This window comes from Urocitellus parryii, chromosome 2 (assembly GCF_045843805.1).
Source record: "Urocitellus parryii isolate mUroPar1 chromosome 2, mUroPar1.hap1, whole genome shotgun sequence".
In the NCBI taxonomy this organism is placed as follows: Eukaryota; Metazoa; Chordata; class Mammalia; order Rodentia; family Sciuridae; genus Urocitellus; species Urocitellus parryii.
This window is the reverse complement of record NC_135532.1, coordinates 11,877,773-11,897,761: the sequence shown is the minus strand read 5'-3', so window position 1 is coordinate 11,897,761 and position 19,989 is coordinate 11,877,773. Positions and strand designations below refer to the sequence as shown.

General features: G+C 39.6%; 1 protein-coding gene across 10 annotated transcripts in view; it reads right to left on the bottom strand.

Moving 5' to 3' along the window:
* Dock9 (dedicator of cytokinesis 9) overlaps positions 1–19,759 on the bottom strand; it is a 276,339-nt gene extending 256,580 nt beyond the window's left edge. For all 10 annotated transcript variants that reach the window (XM_077795132.1, XM_026399592.2, XM_077795143.1 and 7 more), the window contains exon 1: positions 19,553–19,759. In XM_077795132.1, coding sequence (XP_077651258.1) covers positions 19,553–19,681 — 129 coding nt within the window. In that variant the 5' untranslated portion in view covers positions 19,682–19,759. The remainder of the gene's footprint in view (positions 1–19,552) is intronic.
* Positions 19,760–19,989: the final 230 nt, after the last annotated feature.

The following is a 19,989-nucleotide window of genomic DNA, read 5'->3' as shown; positions in this document are numbered from 1 at the left end:
ATATGAAGCCATGGGTGCCATCCCTACGTCCTAGAACCAAAAAAAAAAAAAAATTGTGCAACATGTCTACTTAGGCAGAGTCAAGGTATGAAAGGTAGGAAAGAACAGGGACAAATAAAAGATGAAAAGCATATTTAGGGGTCACCAAAAAATGTGATTCCCTATTCATGTCTAATAAGCCAAACCCAAACAATACTACTTGGTGGGGACCCAATTGCCCTGGCTCAAACTGTGGGGAACTCCTTCCCAGCCCAGAAGGCCTCACCCAGCAGGGAAGACACACATTACTAGCAATGCTTGTGCTTGGCCTCACCTGTATGGGTGCCTACATGTCCACACACTTTCCCGGACCCTGAAACTCCCTCAAGTCATAAGATTCCATGTGGTTAGGGTTTCCTTCCTGTCAGGTACTAAGATGAGCATACACCTGCCTCCCAACCTGTCGACTTCTCATTCCTGCTGCCCAAACCAACCACTTAAAACACATAAACCACAGAAAACAACCTTCAACTACCTTCTCCACAAGGCTTCTCTTCTGATCTGCTAGAGACCAATACTTTTATAAAATACAAATAGTAACAATTAATAAATGAAATAACTGAAGGCATACAAAAATATAAGCCCTGATTTTATTAGATTCAACATATTTAGAATTACCCCACCAATTACTGTCCCTATCTCTTCACAGGTCAGTTACAAACAGTTCACAGAACAATCCATGTCTGCAGATCTCACAATAAGGAGCACACCTTAAACATGAAATGGAAGTTCAACACCTTCACTTCCTTAATTCCTGTTATGCTTCTCCACAATGACCTTCGGCTCTTCTTCCATTTGTGGTAAACTCTCATTTATCCTCCTCCTTTTTCATTTATCAGCTCCCTTCACTAAGTAGCTCCCCATTAACCCTCAAAAATATCTTGGTAAAGACTAGATATAAAGACTTGGGAATACATCATTGACAAAACTCTGAAAGGTAAGAGAAGAGGAGGCTCTTGTACAGGACAGCTCCAGAAGGAAATAAGACATGAAAACACAGTAATCATTCTAACCTCTGTCACCAAATTAACTAATAACCAAGTAGTAATATCAGTACTTAGATATCAAAGGTCGATGGGATTTCAAAGAGGAGATATCTATCGTTCTATGAAGCAAAAGAATCCAAGAGAAGCACTTTTACATATATAATTTAACAATCTATGCAGTGACTTTGCTTATATTTGAAAATGCCAAAGAAGTTCATGTGCAAACATGAATTAGACCCCTGTTGCACAAAAAAAATCATGTATTTTATCTTATCTAGAATAAGTAAACCATAAAAACATGCATGAAAAAGGTAACCAATGACCTAACTACATATCCTATCTCTAAATAATATTTTATGAACCTATCATTTTTTAAACCCTCCTTAATTTTTCCCTTAGAATGGGATAGTAGAAAGGACATTCTAGAAACTGATATGAAGTCAGAACATCAGCTCTGAAGACCTAAGGGTAGAAAAGACAGCTGTTAAGGGACTTCATAGTTAAGCACACACTGATTATGACTGGGTATTTTAAAAAGGACTAGATACATGGGTTTTAAAGCACTCTCTAAAAACTGAAGGCCCCTGATAGCTCATTGCTAACCATTTTCTGTGGTGATGGTTTATAACAGGAGATGAGATTCTCATCTATCGGCAATGGTTTATCCTAAAGCATCTGAAAGTGAAGAACCTGATAAATTCTACACTCTCCTCAAGGCCTGTGTGACAGGGGTGTGTGTTCTCAGATTTCTACCTCACTGGTCATGGTGAGGCACAGCTGAAATCAAAGATTACATTCAATATCTCCTGCCTCCTACCCTCACCTTGCCAGGGAGTGCCCAGCTCACCATGGTCTGGGGGTTGAAAAGATTAGTATTTATCAAATAATTATATACTCTAATAAATTCAAATGCCCACTGGCTTCATCCCAAAATATTTTTTACACATAATTTACACACTTTCAGACCTCCCTCATTACCTCTTCCTTCATCAGAGGGGAAAAAGTCCATCTGTTCAATGTATGTGAGAAATAGTTTTCAAACATTGATAAAATACATATATTCATTACCAATCAAATACCTGCTCATTTCTTTTTTAAAAAAAAAAAGGGGGGCATTCAGTTTCTTTTCTTAGGTTCTTTTTTTTTAAGTTGTAGATGAACACAATACCTATATTTTTATGTGGTGCTTAAGATAGAACCTAGTAGCGCATCACACGTGCTAGGGCAAGCACTCTACCACTGAGATACAACCCCAGCCCCCTTGCTCATTTCCTTACCCAGAGAATTAGCATAATCCACACATGTCCTGGTTGGTAGAAAGGAAAATAAAGAAATAAAGCCAAACAAAGCTCAAGTCTAACCTAACTAACATCTAAATCCAAGCTCTCTGGCCCCATCCATGTCTAAATCACTCAATTCCAAGGACACTTGTCACTATACTCCCACAGCTAAGTTCTGATTACTTACGGCCTTCCAATTCAAAAGTCCACATCAAAGAATAAAATCAACTCTTCACACCTGGCCCTTGTTCACCCTCCTCAATCCCTGAGTTACCCAAATTTGTTTACCCCTAAATCTCCCTATACTTCATCAGACTCTACTATTCACTGTTTCACAAATATTCCATTATTTCCTTTCTCAAATCCTTCACTCCTACAAGTCTCTCTATCTAGAATAATTTTCATTTCAAATCTACTTTCAGCTCCAAATGTCATCTCCTTTGTTAGGCTCTTTCTGATTCCCCACTTATAATTTCCCAATGATACAATCCCCTACTTAGATATGTATAAAACTTATTTTGTAATCTTGTCTCCCATATTTGTCTGCCAACAAGGTGGGACATGAATCATCCATCCTGATTCTTCAAAGTACCTGGCACAGTGCTGGGCACGTAACAAGATTGTGCATGGCACATAGGAGGGACTTGACAAATGTGCTCACTTAATTGACATGCATGTAAAATTAAAAGTCTACCCATTCAGGGTCAGGCGCAGTGATGCACACCTTAATCCTAGCAACTTAGGAGGCTGAGGCAAGAAGATCATAAGTTCGGGGCCAGCCTTAGCAACTTAACAAGATCCTGTTTCAAAATAAAGAGAGCTGGGATACTATAGTGATACATGCATACCCATGTTTATAGCAGCACAATTCAGAAGCACCAAACTATGGAACCAGCCTAAGTATCCATCAGTAGATGAATGGATAAATCAAATGTGGTATATATACACAATGGCTGAATAGCCATAAAGAAAAATGAAATTGTGTCATTTGCAGGAAAATGGATAGAACTTGAGACCATTATGTTAAGTGAAATAAGTAACACTCAGAAGGTTAAAGGTCATATTTTCTCTCATATGTAGAAACTAGAGAGGAAGAAAGAAAAGAAAGGTGAGGGTTGATCACATAAAAAGCACAGGAAGATCAGTGGAATAGAGCAAAGAGACCAACAAATGGGATATAGGCCAAATCATATTGTTATATTATGTGCATGTATGAATACATAACAACAAATCCCATCATTACGTACAACTATAATGTACCAATTTTAAAATGTGGAGGAAAAAAAATGGCACCGATAAATAAAAAGGGCTGGTGATATCCTCAGTGGTAAAGTGCCCCTGGGCTCAATCCCTAATACCAGAAAAAAAATGTCTATTCAGATTATGTGAGAAACAGTTTTCAAACATCTATAACATACTTGTTCATGTTTATTCATTTACCAAATACTTGCTCATTTCTTTACCTAGGGAATTAGCATGATCCACACATGTCCTGAATGGCAGAAAGGAAAATTTTAAAAAATATAAAGATTAAAAAAAGCTCAAGTCTAACCCAACTACCTGCATCTTTACATAAAAACAATCTTATTATTTTATGAATAAAGATGTTTCTTATCATTTATCTAGAAACAATGACCAGTAGTTCTCTTACTAGTTATACTATTACCCCAACTGCTTCCAAAAGCCCCTAGGCTAAATATTCTTATCTATCAAAATATTACTATCTTTTAAAACCCCAAGCAATAGTACCATGCAAATCTATGTTCCATGGAGCTTAAAGTCACTGATTATTTATATACAAAACGGAATTTTTTCATGCCCCATTCTTACAATTCGGATTATTTTTAATCTTGAGCTCCACAAAAAAAAGTTTCAGTTTCAAGTCTAAAGAAAGCAGAGGTTTTACAGTTCTGCACCTTCATACAGTATGTAAAGAACTACAATATTATAGTACTTTTAATTCATGTAACAAATTTAATGTCAATATATTGTATTGTTGAAGTTTAATATGGCTTTTGGGGTTAATTAAGGACATAGTCAAGATTCAAATTCCTCCATATTTGGGAGATCTTTACACCTAGGGAACATGTTCTAGATGCCAACAGAAAGAGATCTATTAAGTGCCATTTTCCCTAGTAAGCTTAAAAGAAAATTACCTGTGTCCAGCTTTAAAAAAAAAAAAAAAAAAAGCTCTTAATTTTAGGACTCCTTAGGATGTTAACAGCTACATTACCATAAAATTAAAAGCCTCCAGTCCCACCTTTCTAGCCTGTTCCTCCGCTGTTCTGACCCTCAATTCTCAACGAACTCTTATCATTGATGGCAGTTTCCTTTGTCCCTATACAATACCTTCACAAGACAGTCCACCACTACTCCCACCAGTAACATATCAATAGCTCCATATTTTCTGGACCTCAAGAAAACTGAGTAACTGATGTAGGTCTCAGCATGCTTCTGCTTCCCAGAAAGCTGACTTCAGACTCAGTACCTTCTTACAAATTCCATCCAGCTGGTGACAAAACTCCCTTCTTTCTTCCAAGATAGAGGCAGAGAACTCTTAAAGGGAATATCAACACAAAAGCTTCCAGGGCCCCATCACTGTTCCTTTCCTTTTCTGGAATCCTCACTCCTTGGGGACAAGGTCAGTGTCTTTAGCAAATGTTTATCCTTTAATGTCTGTTAAGTGAATAAATGATCAATAACAACCAGAAATCACCTGAATACTAAAGAACTAGAGCCTTAAAAAACTATAATAGTGTTGCATTTTTCTCAGCTAATGTCATCCTTCAAACTTAAAAATTACTCAGAATCTGCTAAGATCCTCACAAGGCTTCAGGGCAAGATGTCCTGGCCTAATAATGTAGAAAATACCACAAGGGAAACATGGAGCCGAAAAGACTAACTTCCATCTAGCTCTGCCATCTCTTCTCCCAGAGGTCACTGAAGATGGACATAGGCTGCAAGCCTGCACCACACCAGGCTCAAAACCCAATGACTTGGTCAGAAAGGAACCAACTCTGGGCTGGTTAGTGTCTTCCCATTATATAAGTGACATGAGTAGGCACCAGGCCAAGACCACAAAGAAGTACAATGGGCAGCACCAGTCTTCCTGACCTGAAATGCAATGCCAGTTCTCAAAGCGAGGTGATGGGGAGATGGGAGATGGTGATGGGAGATGGGGAGGGCGAGTTTGGAGCTTGTTAGAGGATATCCAAAATACCTAGTCTTCATGTTATAAAGACAAAAGTCAGCATTTTTTTTTTAAATTCTAACAACTAAAGTCAAGGGGGAAAAAATATCTCTGATTCTCTCAAATTATGGGAGCTATTCCAAATCCCCTCCCTCAAATAGAGTCCTCTACACCTACCAAAGGAGCCCATCTCCACCACCCCAAAGGGTCTCCAAAGTCTACCATCTTCAACCCTTCTCATCTTCAGCACTGAAATTCTAGCCCATGATATAGAATTTATCAAATGTAACTGTCCCAATTCAAGAAACCATCTACTGTTGGTGATCTCTCCTTCCTCATGCCACCTCTTACATATTACAGAAAGTTCAACATCAATGGGTTTAAGCTGCCCATTACTAACTCTTCCAGAAAAAAACAATGTTGATCAAGAATCTGAGTTTTCAGTGGCAAACTATTAAAAATTAATAACTTTTAATACCTTCATTGGTTTTTCACAAAATCACCTCCAGACAAGACAAAAAAAGCACACACATTCTTCAGTCTCAAAAAAAATCATATAATAGCAATTTTCTAAAAAAAAAAAAAACATTCTCTCATCACACATATCAGAAGGTTCTTAAAAGAATAAAGAAAATAAAAATGGAAAATGAGCATAATAAAAGCCTGGGAAGAAAAACGTTAACTTTAAGAGATTTAATATTCTGTAAATTGTAGGTAACATAATAGTTTATAAATGAATCTAATAAACTATAAATATTATGGCCTTCTGCTATCACCATAGGAACTCTGCTTTCTACTGAAGAAAGCAGCACTGTGAGAATGACAGAATAAATAAGTCCTCCGGCTGATCTTAGAAAAGCAACTCTTTCTGTAATAAAACTTGAACCAAAATTGCCATTTATAACTGGTTTTGTTTGTTTGTTTGTTTTAGAGAAGGCAAAGCAGCCTGAAATATAAATGCCCTAGATCAACACGCCTTATTCTACAGTAACAAATTTTAGGTTAACAATGCACAGGGAGGTATTTTTCCTCAGGTCACTTAATTATTGGAATGAAAGTACATGTAAAACTATGATCTTTCATCCTTAAATAACATTATTTGATTACAAAATTAATTCTTTCTTCTTGAATAAGTTATTGTCAAGATCTCTTTTAGATTAACTTTGTAATTCTTGATTTTATTTTTTTGTCTATTTCATCCTAATACCTTTTAAACACAAATGCAATACTTCTTTCATGGTTGGTGGAAATATGAATGTCATTTTCACTACAAACTGGTCTGGGATCAATGAAATGTAGAAGCAAGGAGGAGATCCATCATACAAACAGATGTTTCATATTCTGCTATTGTCTCATTACCCTAGTCAGTAAAGACACTTGATGAAATGAGGAATAAACAAAATAAATTAAAGTCTTTCTTATACTCAGGGGAAAATCCACTGGATCATGAGTCAGCAAACTAGATTTTGTTCTTGTCTCCACTGCTAACTAGCTATTACCACAGACAAGTCAGTTGCCATGATGGGCCTCATCTCCTCTATAAAATTAGGGAGCTAGACAAGAAAAGCTCGAAAAAACGCCTTTCATCCCCAAAACAGTATGACCTCATCTTCATATCACACGTTTCCATCAACCCTGAGAACTCATGGTACTTTCCAAAAAGACTGGTGTTACCCAATTACTAGTTTTCAAGAAACTCTGATTTTTAAATTATATCTTAAAATATTCTTTTAGACAATCCCTGCCTTTTTGTCAGGGGGCGGGATGATGGGGGCGCTATGTTGAGTGACCTTAAATAAATTATTTCATTTCTCTGTTCTTCAGTTACCCCACCAAAAAACAAAATAATAAAACTATCCATGTCTGGAGTTGGAATTGTAGCTCAGTGGTAGAGCATTTGCCTAGCACATGGGAGGCACTAGTTCAAGCCTCAGCATCATATAAAAATAAATAAATAAAGGTATCTGTCCATCCACAACCAAAAAAATTTAACAACAAAAAAAAAAACTATCATGTCTACCAATCAGATTTTCCAGAGGCACAGACAAGAATGGTTTTCAAATAAATAAATAAATAATGATGAAATTGTCAAATACAAACCAGGTATGGTGGTGCACAATGGTAACCCCAGCTCCTCAGGAAGCTAAGGCAAGAGGACTGCAAATTCACAGCCAGCCTGGGCAATTTAGCAACATCCTGATTCAAATTAAAAAATAAAAAGGGTTAAGGATGCAACTCAGTGGTAGTGTCCCTAAAATCAATCCCTACTACCAAAAAAAAAAAAAAAAACTTTCAAATGAAAATGTTCATTATTTCACATGAGCCTCTTTCTTCTACTAGCATTGAATGCAAAGCTCTTAACTGATCAGTGATATTTTTGTTACCAAAACATATGTGTGTGTCCTTGCTTCAGGAAGTATGCAGCATTGCCATGCATACCTGCATAGACACTAAGATATACAAGAGTAATTTTCAAAGAATACCAATTTTAACGTCTAAGTGTAGTACCAAACTTTCCTTACTATATTCATTGCATTTGCTTTTTTCTTGATAGATCATCTACTCATTTATGAAAGTAAAGCAACTGCAAAACATTAGAATATATAAAGAAAAAGTCACATTCCTATGTTTTTGTGTATTTCCTCCCAACTTTTTTCTTATACAGAAGTTATATTTTACACGATTGTGACCATACATATTTCTATACACTACTACTTTTTTTTACTACTTTTTGTCCCATGGTAGAAATTCTCCATCAGCAGCACTTTCAAGGGTTAAATGATATTCTTTCAGATTGCCCTCCTAAGTAATAACAGCATGCACTTAGTGGGGATTTCCTGTGCGCCAGGCTGTATTCTAAGTGCTTAATGTGCTATTGTGTGCTTCATCACAAAGATCTCTGGGATAAATGTTATTAAGATGCTCATTCTCTGGATGAAGAAACAGAAAGTAGAACAAGGAAATGCAAGAGCTGGGACAGGAGTCTCCTGAGCCCAGATCATACCCACTGTGTCCTACTGCCATCCCTAGCAAGAACACGCAGGAACTGTGCTCTACCACCATATTCTATTTATACTCTACTCATATTCTATTTATATTCTACTCATATTCTATTCATATTCTACCACCATATTGCTATTTAATTTATTCCTGAAACAAAACAAAAAGGTTTACTAAAGCATCTGTAAGATCATAAAACCTTTTCATGAACAAAATACTGCTTTTTTTAAAAAAAAAAAAGTGAACCATTGCTATATGACACTACTTATAATTGTTTTTAACTTAGCATGATTAACTTTAACATTTCTATATCCACATCCCTGAACATCTATTTTCTATTACTCTATTTTCTATGAAAACAGAGTATATGGATCTATATTACATACATTCAGAGTTTCAGAATAAAGTTCAAAGGGTCAATAAACTTCTGGATAGTTCATGGCCAACAGCTTCAGATACACTTTCAGTTTAATATTCCATAAATGAGAGAAATCTCTTGTCACACCCTCACACTGCCTTAATTGCATTCATCCCTGTCAATTTCAAAGAGAAGGAACGGGAGATTCAAAGTTCTAATCGGATTATAAGTCTCCTTGCTATCAACTAACTCTGAGTCAAAAAAAAAAAACAGAAAATAAAATAAATGCATGAATAAGGAGCCAGAAAAGAAATAGAAAATAAAAGTGTAAAAAAAAAAAACAAATAACTTTACCATCCAAGTGTTTCTTGAGGGTTTTTAAAACTCATTGTTCAATGAATTAACAATACTTCCAGTGGTTTTTATCAGTTGTATTTTTGCTTTATTTTGTTTTTATCTTCTGAGAAATAAGTTTCTAAACACCTAACCAAGAGTTAGATCAGTGTGTTCTTTTACATCTGGGGGCTCTAAGAGCCACTGGTAAAAATGAATGGTTCCCAAAAAGGAAATTCTTTAGAACACTATGCAAAGATCATATGGAGATACTGATAATCTGACCAGCTTTTTCTACACTAAAGCAAACCAGGGCCAGCCTCAAAGTGTAATAAAATTCTTAAGTATAGGGAATATCACTGAATTTACCACAGGTGGCAATGAGAAACTCATAAGATGAAACCTGTGCATTGGGAAAGTATTGGGAAAGTGGAATGATTGAAAGGGACAAAGGGAGAGAAATTAGGGGCACTGGGGCCTCAAAAAAAAAAAAAAAAAGGATGAAATAATGAGGTATATAATCTTTGGGATTTGTTTATTCATCAAACAAAAAAAATTGAGCCACTGCTATATGCCGGGCACTGGTGAACCCATGGTGAGATGTTAGTAAGGGAAGTCTTATTACAAAAAAACTGAACATAAATAGTGCTGAGCCGTACAAAGAAAAGACAAGACAGGCAGACAGGTTTTAGTTTGGGTGAACAAGCTAAGACTGTGAGTACAGTTCCCAGAGACCAAGGGGAGTGGCTTGGCAGCTGAGGAAGGGTGTAGGGGGTGATTACTGACCCTGGCAGAGGAAAGTGCTTCTGCTAAGGCCCTGGGGCTTAAGAGAGGCTGGCACATAGGACCATTTAAAAGCCCGGCCAGTAAGGAATGGGAGGATAGTGCCTCGTAAGGACAGCACCTACAAATCAAAGACAGTTGGCAAGCACTGCTTCAGTATTCAGAACTACCCTTATGGATGGAGTAAGAATGGCAACACAGAGAACAGACAGGAAGGACCCTGCTATTGAAGGGACCAGGACAGAGCAGGAGATGGAGAGAAGGGGATGCCAGGCTGCAGAATACCTTAGTGTTGCTCACTTAAGATCCAAGTTCTCCTTGCAAATCATACAGAAAGGACTGTCCTTCCCTGCCCTCTGAAATTAGATGTGGCCTTTGGGCTTGCTTTAATCAATGAAATGGGAGTCACCACATTTTGGTTGTCCCTACAAAAACATGCCATGTTCAAGATGATGGCTGTCTCACCAATCCAGGTCCAGGACAATATGGAAGTTGGTCTCCAGACCACCCTTCAGGGATAGTGGCGGGTAGAAGTAAACTTTGATGGTAGTGTAGGGGAGAAATAAACTTTGCTACTTTAAGCCACTGACAGCTGAGAGTCCTTAGCCAATAATGAATGACTCATGATATAACAGAACATAATGGAGATAACAATGCTTGGGTGGCAAAAGCAAAAGGAGATGAACAGCTGGGCACAGTGGTGCACAACTATAGATCTCAGTGACTCGGAAGGCTGAGGCAGGAGGAATGCAAGTTCGAGGCCAGCCTCAGCAACTTAGCAAAGCCCTAAACAATGTAGGGTGACCCTGTCTCAAAATTAATAAATAAATAAAAAGGGCTGGTATGTGGCTCAGTGGTAAAGTGTCTCTGCGTTCAATCCCCAATACCAAAAAAAAAAAAAAAAAAGGAGATGAAAAAAATAAACAATGAAGGAAACAGAGAATTCACAGTTGGTGATGATAAAATGTTGTTTCTCATTAAAGAAAAACAGAAAGCAAAAAGGATCATGAGGTTAGGAATGAAAAGTGACAACTTATGTTTCATAGATGCTGAACTTAAGGGGCCGATAAGAGAAACACGTACAGGTATCAGGAAGGATAAAAGAAAAGCAGGGCTGTGCTGGGGAACTAAATTATGAAAATCACAATGACATTCTGGTGCTCCCTTCAGAGTGAAATTAAACACTTTGAGAAGGTGAAGACGACTGCCTTTAGGAACAACCCTGTGTGGTGAATGCAGCAAGGGGAGAGAGTGAAGAGTCAAAGGTAGAGATATCAGGAGGAAGGAGGAGACTCAAGATAACCTTGTTTCACAGAAGGGGACCAAGGGGTTCAAAGTGAAATTAGGGACACTAAGGATAGAAGTAGGTCACAGGGGCCAGGGAGCTGTGTATATAGAGGCAGATCCAACAACAACAAAAAAATAAAGGATGAAATAATGAGGTATAAGAAGAGAGTGGGGTCACAGGATCAGAGGAAGGAGCCACGGCCAGGAATGACAAGGGGCAGGGGGAGCAGACAGAGTCTGACAGCCCCGGGAGTGTTAATAGACTCTCAGGTTCTCATCTCTTCCTCACTTACCAAAATCTGAGCAACTTTTTTTCAGATGAAATAAAATTGCAAGACAAATATACAACAGAAATTAAATTAACTATCTTGTAAAAATAAGTGGCCTTCCTCTGAGGACTATAAGAAATGTGGTCTGTGATAATAATCCATTTATCATAGCACATTTTCAAAATCATTTCTCCTGTCAATCTTTTTCAAGTAGTAAAAGTAATGCATGCCAATTGTAGAAATCTGAAAAGAACAGAAAATCAAAAAGACAAACTGTGAACTTCTCCATAACCCGTATCAAGGGATAAACACTGGTAACATGCTGCATTCTGGTTGGTGCAGAAGGCTACACATGCGTCATGCAGATGGCTAGTCAACAGATGTGCAGATGGATTTATGCTAAAGAAAAATGATTTTATGACAGGCACAGTTTTTAAACTTCATTCTTTTTTTTTTTAATTTATTTATTTATTTATTTTAGTTTTCGGCGGACACAACATCTTTATTTGTATGTGGTGCTGAGGATTGAACCCGGGCCGCACGCATGCCAGACGAGCACGCTACCGCTTGAGCCACAACCCCAGCCCATAAACTTCATTCTTACCAAAGCTACATTCCGTATCACATAGAATGTCTTATGTCCGAAAACCAAAAATGTTTTTTCAATCTTTGAGTTTTGTGGGAATTAATACGCCTGATCAGATACTGTGGCTAAACAATTTTGTTTTGTTTATTTCTTTACATCCCTCCCAGTCTTTTTTTTCTACACATACACTTTGTAAAAACACAACCTGATTCATATTGTGCTTATAATTTTGTAACCTGGGCTTTACTCCCTTTAGAGTAATTTTAAATATAACCAGCCACATTTATTGCCAGAGTTAACAATTCATTTGTTTAATCCTAACAACAACCCTATGAAAAGGTACTATTATCATCACCATTTTTCTGACAAGAAAAACAGGTGGGGGAAGTTTAGCACCTTGCCCCAGGTCATACACCTTTAGTAGCAAAACAAAGGGGACCTGGAAACTAAGCAGCCTGAATCTAACACACACACACACACACACACACACACACACACACACACACTGCTTTCCAGTGCCATCATGTAAGAATTTTCTCAAGTCATTATTCTTCTAATACAAAAATCTGATGGCTTTATAAATGGTCCACATTCCAATTTATTTAAACCACTATTAGGACCTTCAGATAGTTTGCAGTTCATCAGTAGTTCACATTTTCTGCCCTGAACATTTCATAGTGCTTGAAGCCACATTTTCAACACAGTGATTTCAGGCACTATGCTCTGTGTACTGGCCATGGCAGGGGAACCCCTTAAGGTTCTTGATACATATATATAGCCTCACTGCAAAAAGGTTACACCACCCATCCATCATGTTATACACTTCCAAGAGCCATAGTTCTCAAAAAATGCCATATGAGTTGCCCTGGAGTTGGAATGGGGGGGGGGGGGGCTGGAAACAAAAGTGCTCAATTCACCCCATCATTAAAAATATATTTTCTATCTTTGCAAATCTCTTTACCAAGAATGGCAGGTTATTTTACTTAATAAGTTTATTTAATCATTAGCAAGAGTAAATACTTTTTCTCTGCTCTTTATTGGCTAACTATATTCCTTTCTTTGAGGAATTGCCTATTATTGTCGTTTCCTATTTTTCTTTTTTTCAACAATTTTTTAAAATATTTATTTTTTAAGTTTTAGGTGGACACAATCTTTATTTTACATTTATGTGGTGCTGAGGATTGAACCCAGTGCCTCCCGCATACTAGGTGAGCATTCTACCACTGAGCCACAACCCCAGCCTCCGATTCCTATTTTTCTACTACAGTGTTTCTCCTTTTAAAATTGATTTGTAAGATTTTTTTTAATTTAACTTTAAGCAAGAGATTGAGTGCTGGATAAATAACCAGAAGGCAAATGCTGCTTCTAAGCTTACTGATTGATTTTAACTGTACGGTACTGATGACATACAGAACAGACTTCTGTTAATATGGGAGGCAGGAAGCTAAAAACCTAGGGCACGAAGTCACCATGCCTGCATTCAACACCCAGGTCCTCCACCTATAGTCATTACCTTGAGGTGACTCCATCTCCCTTATGTGAAGCTCTCACCCACATTCTAGGACATTATATGTGCTCAATAAATGCAGTTCCCAGGGACAATCAAGATAATCAATATTTTCCTTTATGAACATAATAAAAGTTTACATTTATTAAGTTCTTACTACTAAGTACTTTACATGCATTACCTTATTTACTATTTATTTTTTAAAACTCCTTAAGATAAAAACATCTAACAACCCCAATTCTCAAATAAGCAAACTGAGGTTTAGGTAGAGTTAGTTTCTCAAAATCCTTTGCTCAACAGTGCAAAAACCAAGACTCACTTCCAAAGCCTAGGCCAAATTGGTTTTCTCCTGTATCCTCAAGCTTTAAAAATACCTCCACACTTATATGATTATTGGTTCTTTTTATGCTGTTTCTTTTACATTTATTTATTTAGGTGTGTGATGTAAGGTGGGGCTCTGACATTTTTTCAACACTCTTTAATGAATGGTGCACCCACCATATTTGACTACTGTTCCCCCAAGGCATCCTAAAATGCTTACACATGCATAGTCTGTTTCTGGGTTATTCTCACAGGTCTCTTCTCATTCCTAGGCCTGCATAATACAAACAGTCACATTATTGACTTCCAGGATTACACTTAAGGGAAGATCTCTCTAAGAAGCATATGTTCACGGGCTGGTTTAAACCTCTGTCCTAAAACAGGTTTCAAAGACAAGAAAAAAAATCTGTTTTGTGATGTGTCCTCAGCCAATACTTGAATCTATACCCAAATTTAGCAACTATATTTCTCAAAGCTTCTCTCCCTTCCTCTTAAAACTTGCTCATCTTTTTTTTTCTTTTTTGACAGGAGCGGGTATTGGGGATTGAACTAAAGGGCACTCAACCACTGGGCCACATCCCAGCCCTATTTTGTATTTTATTTAGAAACAGGGTCTCACTGAGTTGTTAAGTGAGGCTGGCTTTGAACTCACGTTCCTCCACCTCAGCCTCCTGAGCCACTGAGATTATAGGTATGTGCCACCACACCCAGCAAAACTTGCCCATTTTTGCCCAAGTTGCCCAAGTAGGCTTTCTGGCCTACCTGGGCATTCTAACCATTTGATCAATTTCTTTTTTAAAAAATATTTATTCTTAAGTTTTAGGTGGATACAATATCTTTATTTTACATTTACGTGGTGCTGAGGATCAAACCCAGTGCCTCGTGCATGCTAGGCGAGCACTCTACCTCTGAGCCACAACCCTAGCCCCTCAATTTCTTATTCTTTCCCAGAAAATAAAAACTTTTAAATCTCCCTTATCTCTGTATTTTCCAGGTCCAATTCAATTCTTCATAAAACCATTGCACAAGTACATGATTTCTCTGTGAGTTCACCTTCCTATTCTCTGAACCACATATTTTATTCTTTCAATGATGCTACTTTGTACAGTTACCATATTTTTGTTGATGTCCACCTGTGTAGATTATAAATCCTTCATGAGCAAGGGCCCACTGACTGATACATCATATTCTCAGCACCCAGCAGCAAGTCCTAACTTACAGCAGGCCTTCAGATATGTGGATAAAGATTTCACAATTCTGTCCCTCCTAGTTCGAATGCCCTCTTGTCTAATATTCATTGTACTAGGAACCAAAGAAATAGAACCTGTTGTTGATTATCTTGTTGGAGATGGGCCTCCACCCAGCTTCCTGTATTTTAGAACATTTCTGTTTGTTAGGACTCTCCGAGAGGGTGGAGAAACAGTGAGTTTCAGTTGTCAGCTTACTAACATATCTGATTTTAAATTACAGCCAAAATGAGGTTTTACCTTAGCTGGGGATTTCAAAGAACACCCCTACTAAGGGTCTCACATTACCTCAGATAACACTGGAATCTTGAGTTCATGGAGTGGAGCGGGGCAAGGGAGGCCTCAAGAAGAGTGCAGTATATTATCTTCCTGCCTTCTATCCACACTCCTTCAGTAACACAAAGAAATATTCAGCAATGACCTGAATTGGTGTCATTTCATTTCATATTGCTGGATCTCAAAGGGGTGTGAAATGGTACCCTTGGCAAGGGACTGACATAGAAGGAAAGTCTGAAGCTGAACACACCAAGATAAGATCAGTAAGGAAGATGAGCAGCCAGATAACTTGCATATTAATACCCAAGTGCAAGATAGTCTAAGCACCCATGCAAAGTGTCACAATATTTACACAAATCTTTCAGGGGAAGGATATTTTTAGGCCTTGGGTGATATATTCTCTTAGATCTACATCATCATGATGTTGCCTTTAATATATCTGAAAGACCTGAGCTAAAATTCCTTCAGGAATTCTAAAAGAAATCACAACTCAATCCTTGTCAGGGAATTGTGGGGGGAGACTGGAGAATGAATTCAGGGTCACTCCATTACTGAGCCACAACTCCAACCATTTGTATTTTCAAATAGGGTCTCACTAAGTTATTGAGGCCACCCTGGAACTTAAGATCCTCCTGCCTCAGTCTCCAAGTTGCTGGTATTATAGGAGAACACCCCTGCATCTGACTATTTCTAGCTTTTCTATTTGGGTCACAGACATTTTGAACATCCACCCTTTCTGACTACTGTAAATTTGTGGGAAGCTAATTCTGAATTTGTGAATATTCTTATTCATTGCCAAAAAAATCATAAATTACTTTTCCTACAGCTAGTTATGGTACTAGTAGTACTTCTACTACTCTTACATAAGTAGCTTAGAATGAAAGTCTGTTGATAGGATAAAAGCCTCAATAAACAACTTGTACAGCTCCTTATTTAACAGAACAGGAACTCTGAGGTTCTAAGAAGTAAATGTAACTATTCCAAGAGAATTAAATAGCTGGCAGCATGTATGCTTCATCTGTACTGCTCATTTAATCCTCCCAACAACTCTATAAGGTAAATACAATTATCATCTCTACTTTAGATGAGAAAACTGAGATCCTATAAGGTTAAGATATAATATCAGAGACAGCACAGGTGGAAAGGGCAGAACTGGAATTATAATCCCTGCCCTGAACTACTATCTAAAGGATTAAAACCCAGAACTTCTAACCTCATGAACGCTCTCTCAGTCATAAGTCATCTAAGACTCACAAATGAGCAAACCACATTTGAAAAGGGCTGCAAAATTTTTCTGGATCTTAATTAGAACAAACTAACAATCAAAGATATTATTTTAAAATCTGGGAAATCAGAATAACACATCAATGAACTATTATTACTTGTATCATATGACATTATATAAGAAAATATTCCTGGTTTTTTAATAATATATACTAAGTGTACAGGGTAAAATGTTATAAGGCTTAGAACTCAAGATCACAACAACAACAACAACAAAGGAAAACTGGGACAGATTGAGCAAGTGTGACAAAATCCTTATAATCAGTGAATCTCAATTATGGAACATGAAGGTTCATATTATTCTTTCTACTTTTTTGTATGCTTATTTTCAAGTTTGTCATATATATTAATGCAAAATAATTTATAAAGGCACATAAACCTGAGTCCAAGAAAAATGAAGCTATCAAAAATGATAATTATATGAACACATCACTCATATTTTAATGTTTATTCTTTAATGGCAGTCTTTATTACCCATTGAACTATTTAATTTCATCGTTTCTGATCTGATCTCACAATGGTCCACTCATCAATATTTGAAGTGTGGGAAGATATAATTAAACCCACACATTGTTAATTTCTTTTTAGGCCATCTGCAGAACTACTTTATTAGTCAGCTAGTTAAGAATATTCATTGAGCATTTATTATGCTATGGGTATTGTATTAGTGCTGACCCAAGTTATCAAAGAGACAGAGCAGAGTAATAATACTTCTATCCAAGGTAGAAGGTAAGGCTTGGTTTGAAGCACTGTCTCCAGAGAAGAGCAGGGTTACTTTCTTAGATCCTTATTCAACAGAGGCAGGCCAGAATTTATGTGGCAGGTATACCTGCTGTGACTTCCTGGCACACTGAGCAGCAAGAAGCAGCAAGAAGTGGCAGAATACCAGGTAGGAGGCGAGGGGCAGGAGGTTTATGGATAATTCTGAGTGTCTGTAAGCTCTCCCAGATTTCTCCTTCTGCAATGCAGAACCACTATAATGCATTTTCCACTCAGCCAGGGAGCCCCTCATGCACCTGAGTAGGCCCACTGCTTTCCTGCATTTTATAATTGTTTCATCACAGGTTCCATCAGACAAGTGATCACAGGCAGATAAGACTAAGAATTGAGACACCAGCCAGGCAACTGGTCATGCTTAAGGGCGTCCAGGGAGAAGGGATGTTCTACTAAAATGTCATGAGGTAATAGCAGAAGTGTATGGATATGGGAATGGACGATACTAGGTCACTATCGGTAGGCCATCCATTGTCAGAAAGGACATATATTCAAGGACTGCTGTATATCAGTAATAAGAGGTGTAGTACCTGTGTAGGCACATCTATGCTCTATCTAAATGTCTTATTAAACTCATTCCTCCTCTTCAGCTGGGTCTGTTATGGCACAGCAAAATGTCCTATGGACTCTTCTTTTGCCTCAAAACCCTTATGAGCACAACAGGCCCCAGTTTAAAAAGTTCCAGGTGAGGGACTGGGGTAGTGGCTCCCTGATAGAGCACGAACGAGGCACTGGGTTCCATCCTCAGCACCACATAAAAATAAACAAAAAATTTATTTAAAAAAATAAATATATATTTGTTAAAGTTCCAGGTGAGAAAAGAAAAGATGCCACAGAGGTTGTGGGCTTTATCATTAACATGCTCTCATTGGCAAGTCAGAAAGATGCAGGCAGTCATACTTAGGCCAAAGCAACAGATGTTAGCTGAGGTTTTGGAAGATATGGCCAGGTTCTGCTCTACTCCTTACCATCAACTAATCAGCTTCACTATGTTTAGAGACCCAGAATGTCTGGACAACCCCTCACACACAGCACCACAGAAGCCAGAGAATCGTTTTGAAGGCCCATCTTCTCTAGCAACGTTCCAACAAACAGCACAAGTCACCTACCCACAAACAAGTCCCTTAAGAAAACAAATGACTGGGACAATGAACGCAAGGAGCGGCTAAAAGTTTCCAGCTGCCCCACAGAGCTCGCTCCTGCTCATACACAGCTACACTCCCGCACCATCCAGCCATGAGTGTGCTGCTTTTCCAAATACAGCAGGACCAGCTCTAGCTGTGGAAGAGTTGATTTAAAACTTCATCTTCCTCACGTCCTGAGGCCTATTCGTTTAAGGCATTCCACCACGGCCAGATTCGTCTTGGGCTGCTTGCTTTGCCTGCCTCAAATCTCCAAACTTTACAGTAATTTGCACGAATGCTGAAATACTACGAGTTCCTATGGGCCCCCTAAGCCTTCATAAGAGGGGGGCCAAACCCCAAGATGCCAGCTTAAGGCACCAGGCGGAGGAGAGAATGTTGAACCCCTTACATCCCGAAGTTCAGCCCACCCTAGGATCCGCGGGGGCTATCGCCCACTCTTGGCGGACTGGTACAGGAAGACCCCACCTCCACTCTCCGCGCCGGTCCCCTCCACAGGTGCCGTCCCCTCCGTAACACGCCAAGAGTGGCAGGCTGCGGGAAGGACGCGGGTAGGGGATAAGCGAAGTAATTTCCCAGGCGGACGAGCAGATAAAGCGGGGAGGAGAGTTGAGGCAGCGGGCGATCTCACTCGGAGGAAAATCCCCAGGGGGGAAGGGGCAGCAATGGGGAGCGGGCACGCGGACTTGGGAAGGGTCTGCGAGTTGCTGCCCCTCCAGGATCTTCTCTTCTCCCCAGTCCAACCCCCTCTTCTTCTTTCCCCACAACCTCTAAACCCCGCGGATCCAGCGCAGCCGATTTAGAGGCGCCCGGCCCCGGCGCGCCCGGCTACCTGCGCCGCCTCCCGCCTCCCTCCTCCCTCGGTCGGTCCCCGGTCGCCCCGCACTCACCAGGAGCACCGAGCCGCGTACCACCTCCGACACGCTCTGCCGCAGCTCGGCCGCCGTGCCCGGCTTACTCAGCGCCCGGGTGAACTTCCGAGTCTCCGCCGAGGCGGGCAACAGCGGCGGCTGCGACATCCTCCTGCCGCTGCTGCCTGCTCCTGCTCCCGCGGTCGGGCCCGGCCGCGCCGCAGCCAGGTGCGCCCTCGCCGCCCGGGCGGCTCCGCACACAGCTCCCGGCGCCGCCGCCCGCCCGCCCCCCCCCGCTGCAGCCGCCGCCGCCGCAGCCGGGGCCGCGCCCTCCGCTCCGTGTCACTCCCGGAGGCGCCCTCCGAGGCGCCCGCGGCCCTCAGTGTTCTGAGCAGCGCCCGGGCTCGCTCGGGACGACCGTGTGTGTGGAGACGGCTCCCCCATGCCACCAGCCTCCCTCAGCGGCCGCTCGCCGG